The 10,438-nt window shown below is 40.5% G+C and overlaps 1 protein-coding gene across 1 annotated transcript in view; it reads left to right on the top strand.

The window, feature by feature from the left end:
* The first annotated feature begins 2,830 nt into the window (after window positions 1-2,830).
* ppm1e (protein phosphatase, Mg2+/Mn2+ dependent, 1E) overlaps window positions 2,831-10,438 on the top strand; it is a 45,397-nt gene continuing 37,789 nt past the window's right edge. The window contains exons 1-2 of the mRNA XM_038709219.1: window positions 2,831-3,058; window positions 3,176-3,369. Coding sequence (XP_038565147.1) covers window positions 3,185-3,369 — 185 coding nt within the window. The 5' untranslated portion in view covers window positions 2,831-3,058; window positions 3,176-3,184. The remainder of the gene's footprint in view (window positions 3,059-3,175; window positions 3,370-10,438) is intronic.

Below are 10,438 nucleotides of genomic sequence, written 5' to 3'. Positions count from 1 at the left end.
ATTTGACATTTCTATTATGAATATTTTATGAATAATTGTCTCCTTCATAGATCCTATCAAAACCTTTTATTGTACTGAAATGTTGATCTTCATATACTGATACGGCAACAGTCCTGTACTTAAGTACTAAAGTGGTGAGTGGATTGTCTTTCATGAAGCAGAAAGCTTCTTGAAGTAGAAATAGAGTTCTTCCAGACGCAATTAGCTGAAGCAAACATTATTTATTCTACTATTAATTATTCACTATTTGATCAAATTAAATTAAACTTATTCAAGGAAACATGATGGGATTTTTTTTTTTTTTCAAAATTGTTGAGATAAACATACTGTATCTGTCATACAAACTGATGAGGCAAATTTCTGTAAATTGATTTAAAGGTATGGAAATCAGTGGCTGCCTGGAAGTAAGGAACAACAAAAAAGCAGGCATTTAAATTTCCCATTTATGTACATGATTTGTAGTTTTAGACTTTTAGACTATGGTCACTTAAAGACCTTAAAGTAAATAAATAAAAATGTTGATATCATTCATAATAATAATAATAATAATTAATCAATATTAACCGAAAATATTATATAACCACAAATATGTGAGATAAACCAATATAATTTAAAAATTCCCCAATAACTGTTATTTCACAATGCTATTTTTCATCAGAAAGTTTTGAGTCTTGATCTGTTTAATCAAGAAAAACAGTTACAGGAATGTCTGTTGCTTTTGGTCTGAGTGGCCAAATCTATTTTTATTTAACAAGGGTTTGCTCTATATATATATATATATATATATATATATATATGTATATATATATATATATATATATATATATATATATATATATATATATATATATATATATATATATATATATATATATATATATATATATATATATATATGTATTTTTTGTTTTTGTATATTTATTTGTATGATTTATTTATGTAAAAAATGAAAACACAGCAGACCACCGCACTGCTGTATACCCACTAGTGGACTCATTTGATCAAACGTTTCAAGCCATCATGCTCCTCATCATTTATTCAAGACTTTCAGTGCTGCAGCTAAAAGCCTTTAAGACAGGTCACATGATCACTTACTATAAATATCACCCCGCTATAATGAACTGGAAGCCACATTAACCAGTCATACCTATGATCATTGTGTTTTAGTTTGAGAAAAGTGCATAAGTAAAGCTATATTTGGTATCAAAAGTAAAAGCACTCATTCTGCTATAGAATGGTCCCTATCAGTGTTTTACTGTTATATCTGAAGTTTCTGGATTAATGATCGTTATATTGTTCATTTAGTTTAAAATGTGCCAGAATTTTCTTAACCCCTAAAGGATCACTTCATCCTTCAGTATATCAACATTCAAAGTCCCCAAATGTGGAGATATTACATGGTGTTACTGGGCAGGAAGGGTTCACAAAAGTTTATTAAGGTTAATTTATTTATAATTAAACAACACAGGGTTTTAGAATGAAATGCAGGGGGTGAGGTGAACTCACAGCCTGAGGAAAGAAGCTGCTTTTAGTCTGGTGGTAAGGCAGCTGATACTTCTGTTTCTTCGGGCCAGATGATAGTAGGATGAAAAGACTGTAGCGGGACTGTACTGTACCTTAGTATCGTTTGGACAAAGTACACAAATCCTGTACTTTTGTAAAAGTACAGACACCCTTGCCAAATATTACTCCACTAGAAGTGTTTGATTTAAATTTCTATGCGAGTACAAAAGAATTTGCTATTAAAAATACTTAAGTATCAAAAGTAAAAAATACTATTAGTATGGTTATGTATTTAATTTTTGAAGCAGAGCTCATTTTTAACTGTTTAGTATTGGACTGCAACTAATGATTATTTTCATTATGGATTAATCTGCTGATTATTTTCTCCATTAAGCGATTTTTTGAAATGGGGAAATTGTTTATAAAGCAGTGCTGGTTTGAGATTTGCTGATGCTCAGTAGATAAATATGTACCAAATATGTTCTTTGTGGTTTTAATCACCTGCAGTCCCATGCCAGCTTGTAATATCTCCTATCAGCATGCTTTCTATTGCTAAGATAAGATATGCCTTTATTAATCCTCTGTAGGGAAAATCTGTGTTTGCATGTCAGCACCGAGGAATGTAAAGGACAAGATACGATAAAAGTAGAATAAGTTAGCATTCTTACGTAGATGTAGCCTATAAATAACATACACACTATATACAGATGTAGAGACATAAGTAAGAGGTATAAAGTTGCATAAAATGGAAAAACTAAAGTACTACCTCGAATTTGTACCAGTACTTGAGTAAATGTACTTCAACCACTGTTTGTATGTGGTCTGCTTTCTGTCCCCAGAGCAGCATTCAGTTTTTATGCTCCATATATCTGGAACAAACTCCCAGAAACCTGCAGGTCTGCTTAAACTCTCTTTTAAATCAAGACTGAAGACGGTTCTTTTTACCACTGCCTTTAATTAAATAAAATTTAAGGCTGGATTAATAACCTACACTGCACTGTAGCTTCTACAGTCCTTTTTATCCTGTTTTTATTTTCTATTTCACCCAAATTGTATGTCATTGTCTTTTTTTAAATTCCCCATATTCCCGTTTATGTTTTATGGAAAACACTTTGAATTGCCTTGTTGAAATGTGCAAGCCTATACAAATAAACTTGCCTTGCTTTTTAACATTTTAAATAAAGTTTTTTTTCTAATAAAGTTTACTTTTGTGGACGTGAGCCTTTGCTGAGGTAATCATGATATAATACTTTATTCTGAACTGCAGACATCATGAAAAACAGGCCACCTTCACGACGTCTACAGAAAGATCTCAGACGTCAGACGTGCACGTTCACGACCTCTCTGACGTCACCGCTCTCTGATCATCCGAAATCCCTGATAACACGGCGCGCGCTCCCGCTCCGCTCTGAATGGGGGCTCAGTCCAGCTTGTGACAGCGCGCCCGGTAGTATAATCGTAGACGCCGCGGTGCCGCACATCCAGTCAGACCCGCTGTTTGCTGACACACCGGTGGTCAACGGCTCTGCTCCTCCGGTACTACACATTCATTCAGGTAGTCTGGCAGCGCACTCACAGTCCAAACTAGTTCGGGTAGTGTTCTGACTCTTCTCTCCTATAGCCCGGCAAGTTAGTGTGTTACTGACGGGCGGAGCTGTCTCTGTCTGTCCAGGAATGAGAAATGATGGCCGGCTCTACAGCAGAGGAGAAAACCTTCCGACGGTTCCTGGAGCTCTTTCTTCGGGAGATGAGAATGCCTCTGCAGGACAGCGACCCGGTGCCGATGCGCCCCTTGTCGGACCTGGTGACTGAGGACGAGGTGGAGGGCGAATGCCTTGACCTGTGTCTCCAACACCTCTACAAATAGTTAAGTGTCCACTTTCTGTCATGGCATGTTGTTATTTCCGTGTGTGTTAGATAAAGGAAGACTGTGCATGTCAGTATGTTGTTGAAAGGTGAGCGGTGCTGCGACCCGGTGCTGGGTTCAAATCTGATATACGCTGGGATGCCTCGCACAGGGGGGATGCAAGCAACCCGCTTCGTGCCACGCTGGGTGTGTCCAACACCGAGTTTAGACAAGTGTCTCTTTATTATGAGGAATTTAAACTAAAGCAGAAGTTAAAGGCTTACACGCGCATTAGGGCTGTGTCGCATTGTACTGTATTATCGAGACACTGTATAGCCTTTATATCTGTGTATTCCCTCCCATTTCACGCCAGAAATTTGACAGCGCTGGAGGTCTGCAAAAGGTGAACCCCTGGATTTGCGTAACAGCACGACGTCATCAGGGTGTAGGAGGGGGAGGAAGCCATCGCCATCACTGCTGAGCGCATCTTCATGCAGACTAAAAATAACCCCACCGGTTACGTTATTAGCCTCAGTTGTTAGACCGGTCGTTACACTTTAAAAACCCGAGAAACACACACTGAAATGATGCTTGTCGTTCATTGAAAATCTGCTCATTTTGCACACCTAAAACTCTCATTGTATTCCCTTTTTTAAAAGGGCTGCCAAGGAAAATGATGCATTCACATTATTAAGAGAGGGAACTCCAGATGACCAGATTCATACAGAGTCCTCTACTTATAGAGTGCGTAATTTAAATTTGACAGCCACTGAGTTAAACTCTTCCTAATCTAGTGTTTTAAGAGGTGGACAAACTTGGCAGAGAGCGCTCTGCCCAGAGCTCTGCTGCCTGGCCTGGTTTTGAATCCAAAATAGGTGCAGAAACTGTGCTGGGAAGAAAAAGGGTGGAAGGACTCATCTAGGGCACCAAGTGGCAAGGGGACTGCTGCTTGCATGTATGTCTCCCAAAAAAAATAAAAAAAACAGACTTCAGTGGCCAGTCTGCATGCAAAACCCTGTAGGCACATATGTCTCAGAAGGTCAGGATGCACTCCAGCAGTGAGGGAGAGCATGTGTTGGTGGCAGGGTGGATCACATGCAGCCCAGTAGTGCTGTCGGGTGTTTTCACATGAGCTGGAGAGGAAAATGCGTTGTTCACACATATGACTTGTTGGAGCAGATCAGTATTCGTTCTCCACACATTTATAATGTATTTGTCACAATGTCCAGGTGGGATTGGCTGGTGAATATAAGGTCAGTGAGCATCTTGCACAGCCTCCCCATACCGCTCCAATAATACGCTGACAGCATGCACACACCTGTTTACTGTTTATGCTAAAAAAATAGAATAGATCATTAGATTTGGTATTGGAACATGTTTGGTATAATACATTTAAGTTAACATCTTTGTTTAAATCCAACAACTACAGCTACCATGACTTTAAGATTGCGTGCCTGTGTCTAAGACTCATGGGAGCTGTAGTCAGACCATGTAGCTTAAAAGCAGCAGTTCAGTATTTTCAAAGCACAAGATCAGAAGATTGATGTCAATGTCGTGTCTTTGCATTCAACAAGGAGATGGGGGTCAGGATGCCGTTGTCGTAGCTTAGCATGAAGACAGGGGGAAACAGCTAGAATGACTCTGTCCAAAGTTTTAAAAAAAACACCTCTAAAGTTTACTAAGTCACACATCTCGTTTACATAATCTGTAATCAAACTAAAATTTAAAAACGTCAATTGGTGTTTTTAGGAGGAGTTACTAGTGCTGCTACTTCTTCTTGACAAACACTAGTTAATCCATTCCCAGTGCTTCTGTGCAGCGAAAGTGCGGGTTGCCAGACACAGGGTTATTTGCATTGTATCTGTACAGGCTTAAAGGTACTAAACCTGGCAACCTAACTGTGACCACAACACTCCAGAAAGCTGCACACAGTCACTACACCCAGCAGACCGAGCCGGTCTAGCTGTGTTTGGAAGCATCAAGACTGGGACCGGACTCCAGCTTAAAGCATAGACTGAATTAAACCTCCGACGCACTCATACATGTTTGTTTAAGCTGACAGCTGGGAGAGTGTGAGTGTCCCCCCCTCACCACCTGATGTCTATCACTGTGAACTACTCCAGGAGTACAGAAATAAGAGCTCCTATCCAGCAGTTTGAATATGGAGCACCCACTGTACATTAGGGTTGATGTATTTTAATGTACCATTTTTATAGAAGTAACTGTCCCATATATATTTTTGGTTGTATTTGGCAGATCTGTCAGGTATTTTAGTTGCGGCATTAGCCAAAACCGACATTGGCCTGTTGCTGTTTTATCTCTAATCTGATTCTAGAAAACGTCTATGCACATTCTTTGAACTGTGCATAGAAGTTTTCACAGAGGTTTTACTCACTCACTCACTCATTGGGTCGCTGGGACAGAGGCTTTAGGGCTGGACAATATGAACTAATGGTTACTCAAGCATTGTTTTTGAGGTACTTTTACTGTACTTGATTACTACTATTTTCTGCTACTTCACTACGTTTCAGAGGGAAATGTTGTAGTTTTTACTTTACTACATTTACGTTTTTACATACAAAACAAACCATCATCATAAAATATATAAATCAATTAAAATGACCAACTCCAACACAGCCGGCTATTACAATAAAATGTTGCAATAACATGTTAATGCAAAGATTAGAGTACTGCTTTCACCGGTGGAAAATACAAAAACAATAGTTCAAAAATAGAGTTTTTTTAACAACTCCCTGGGCTCCCTGACAACTACAAGCCTTCTGATGTTGAACAAAGCTGAAACAAGGCGAAATGTGTGATTACACGATGACTGGGTGTTTTTTTAGTGGACAGCTCTCCAAAGCACATGAGAGCAGTTAGACCGGTGTGTGATTCCTCATGTCAGTACAGAACCTGCTCCTGATTAGGTTTGGCTGAAAGCTGAAGTTGCCGCAGCCATTTAAAAATGGAGTCCATCCAATCTGGCTTTGTGAAACGGTCATTATCTAAACTTACCAAAATAACTGCAGCTCACCGCCTAAGCTTGCTTTGTGAAATGTCCCTCTGTCTCTCTTTTCTGGCTAAGGTAGCATCTCATACAGTACATTCGGCTTGTTGGAGTCTGTGAATCACTCTTTGGCGCCGTTCCGTCAAGCAGTTTATCTTAACCGATCCTACCAGGGGCTAGCTGTTCCAGCTGCTGGTAAGGTCAAGAGGGGCACTTGTTTTTGTTTTATGTAGACAGAGTTTTTGAGTTGATAGATTTTGATAGGATGCTAAAGGAAAGGTCAGAGGTTCACCAAAATCACAAGGAAGAGTTCTCTGAGGAACATCCCACACTGTCCTCCTCAGAAAAACGACAGCATCAGTCCTTTCAGCAAAATAGCCAAAAATGAGAAAGCCGTAGTAATTATGACTCTTGTCCGCTGGGAGCAGAGCAGGAAGTAGTGTGCCATTATTATAGAGCAACAGTCTGCAGAGGGTTGGATATGAGGAGAGGTCGGGGTGGATAGATGGGTCAACGAAATGTCAAGACCTTTTTCCTATTTCCAAACGACAGTTGAGGATTGTTTCGTTCAACCATGACCACAAATATTACCGAACCTTAACCAGCCAAGTGGTTATTGTCGTGTAACCACAACAAAGTAGTTATTTTAACCCAAACCACAATATTCCCCTAACCTTAAAGCGGCTATAATAGATATTTTTTAAAATAAGAATGTATCAAATGCTCATAGTGACGAACCTACAGAGTATTATCACCTAAATCTGCATCTCCTCTCGGCTTTACAGTGAATTTCAGCTCATTGTTTAGCTGTGTCCGGCCCACAACTTTTCTTTACTCTTAGCGCCTTTTAAGGCCGCAGCGGGCAGCTAAGTGACTAGCTGGTGAACATAGTGGAATATTTAGCAGCTAAAGAGTCAGATATTTCCCCCAGGAGTTAATATTGACCAAAAACGGAGCTAAATATTAGACTTAATTTCACAAGGTGGACAGAAACACGACTCCACATGAATCGAAATGTTGCTCTGTAACAGGTGGATATGTAAATAAGCAACTGTTTGCCAACAAGTTCGCCATACCAACTTAAAAGGCAGGTTTAACCAAGTACACATTTACCCCAAACCATGATGTTTCTCTAAACCTGACCAAGTGACCTAAGCAAACCTTAACCATACCAGTATAAGATCAGAAAATGCTCATATGGGACCAATGACGTATTCTGTCGCTTAAGTAAGAGGAGTATTCACATCACTTTTCATGTCAATCAGGCCAGTTGGCGGAGATATCTTAACCTGGACCTTTATATCAAACGGACAAACATACTGACTGACATCTAGAATTTCGGTGTTTTGATGAGTAAAGCGATCTGCTACAGTATTTGTTCGGGGGCAAACCTGCAGACTCCCTTTCTTGTACAGGAGTAACAGGGAACCCAGATCATGTATCGCCTCTGATACATGATCTGATGTATTACTTATATTCCCATTAACATTGCCTGCTGCCAGCTGAAGCTGTCACAGTCTCCAGCGAAAATGTCAACGTCTGATCGGTGTGTTTGTTTTGACACCTATTTACATCATATGCTGTACATCAGATGTCATGGTAACAGCCCAGGTGTCCTTGGACATAGTAATAATGGTGTTTTGTAGTCTGTCTGAATACAGCAGCCAGCAGACTAGCTGTGTTTCAGTCAGACTGGCAGTTTGATAACTGCTTTTAGACAACAACAGAGCCAGTGCAAGCAGTACACCAAGTACTTTGAATTTCACTGTGTGATTTTGCTGCTTACTTATGCTCAGTCAAGTTTGAAGGAAGGCAGTAAATACTGTGAGATGATTTAAATTGATCAGCCATCACATTTTGCCATACTGTGGTCCGATTATCCAAGGTCATCTTACTAAGTAGGCAGCTCTTTAGGGCGAACAGCACCCAACACTGACCCAACCAAACCACAAAACACACCTTTAAAACAACCAAAGCCGTGGGATTTATGAATAAAAAAGACATACAGTCAACCAAGACAACAAATAAAGAACCCCAAAAGACTATAGGCAAAACACAAAATCCCAGGCCGCAAAACCAGCAGTCCCACTTCAAAAAGCTTCTCGTCTGTGATGCTGGCACAGGAGCTTTTAAAGACCTCTTTCCAAGGCCAGGTGGACCTCATTCAGCAGTCAGATGGAGCACATCTGGGGCAGAACTAGAGGACAGAAGAGAAAAAGGGACACACAGCACAGGGGAACACACAGAGCCATAACAGTGGGCAGTGTTGCAAATCAGTGACTGTCAAACAAACACCGGGCTGGGTATTGTTAGAAATGCATTGATGCAGATGTGATACTCACATGTTCGTCCTGATACCTTTTTGATACCTTATTTTGAGAAATGAATAAATAACCATGTTTTCCCACAAACCCTTTATTATTTAACAAAGGTTTTGGGCCTTTTAGAGAGACACAGTAGAGTTGATGGGTAGTGACAAAAGCAATGAAGGTCCCCAGCAGGAAGCAATCATTAACAAGGTTTATAAAGGCTTTTGAGCTGATAGCAGCTGCCTGCTGTGGCTTCAAACGATGCTATAGAAATCTATGTCGCTACTTTAAAACACAGGACACCAAGGCACCACCTAGATCTCAAATGTTATCTGTCAAAATTTACATGTGGAACAAAATGCAGTACTAACAGATACTTCAGGGAAGCAGAAAAGGCTGACTTAAAAAACACAAACATATTGGTGATATTACATTACAGTTGCTTGTTTGCTCATTCAGCAGTCAAAGAACAAAATAATAATTTATTGGAGTTGTGTTTCTGTCTTCATGACGGATATTGACTTTCCTTTTAGCTCTGTTTTGGTCTCCACCAACTTCTGAGGGAAATATCTGTCTCTTTAGCTGCTAAATGCTCCTCTATGTTCACCAGCAAGTCGCTAACTCTGTCATTTGGTGCCGAGCAGTTACAGTTGGTTTACTCAAGCTTTTTCACTGAAAAACATCTGCTACTACGGCTGGACATTACTTTTACTCTCAGAATACCAATTCCAGTTACTCGAATCCGCGTTATCTCCCGATTAAAGAGTACTGATGCAGTAAAAACACGCTGTCTTTTCCCAAATGTAAAGTCTGTTTACCTCACTGCCTGGAGCTCAGTGGGATACATTTAATGTAAGGTAACACGAGGCCCGGCATTGCTGTGACGGTAAAAACTGATTCAGAAACGCTGAATTTTGTATGACATTGACAATGAATCTGTATTAAGTTTTGAACGGTTACACCTGGCCGATACCTGATCCCCTAAACGAGGTCAGGATCGGATATCGGATCCCTGCTACAAACGGGGTTGATAAGAGCGGTGAGACAGAACCAAAACAGCGAAGTAAATAAAACCAAAACAATGAGCTGAAAGATGTTAAAAAGCACTGAAGCGCTGAGGGAAACTGCAGAGTCTCTCTTGGTTCAGAATTTGTGTATGTCGGAGTGGAAACCTGCAGACACGTGGGCCTCGGAGGTTCATGCATGAAAACATTTGCTGCAGTTCTTGAAGCAGACTGAAGGTATGCGTATGTGTTTGTGTGGTGGCCAGCATCCTACATGGCTGTCTACTGTAGCTGCGCTGTGAGTGTAATGATGGTTGGAGGCAGCAGCTCTGGTGATTCATCCCAACGTGTCATTAGTTTGTCTCTGGGTTGAACAGCTAATAATAGACTTCTGCAAGAAGAGAGATCCCCTCTGTGTGAGTGTGTGTGTTAATAGGGGGTGGGTAAAGCACTTGGTGTGCAAACGAGTTTGGGGTTGTGGACAGAGCTTGCGCATGTGTGTGTGATAAAATGATGCCAGTTAGGTTTAATCCATTTCCCTCCAGGCAGCTGGGACTCACATCTGAACAGAAGAGGATGCAATCTACTCCCCCTGAACACAGTGGGAGATTTGTGTGTGTGTGCGTGTGTGCGTGCGCGCACACGTGTAGGGTTTACTTCCAAGTAGGACTTACATTATGCTGCTGTGTGAATAAAACAAGCAGACATATCGAGGAATCCGGGTTGTAGGCAGATGTAGACAAGCTGCCATCACTGCGGTAACTTCTCA

This window comes from Micropterus salmoides, unplaced genomic scaffold, assembly GCF_014851395.1.
Source record: "Micropterus salmoides isolate LMB-PRFRI ecotype aquatic unplaced genomic scaffold, ASM1485139v1 Ms_hic_scaffold_9, whole genome shotgun sequence".
NCBI lineage: Eukaryota > Metazoa > Chordata > Actinopteri > Centrarchiformes > Centrarchidae > Micropterus > Micropterus salmoides.
Note: the sequence above shows the minus strand (reverse complement) of the source record. Positions and strands in the feature narration are given on the sequence as shown.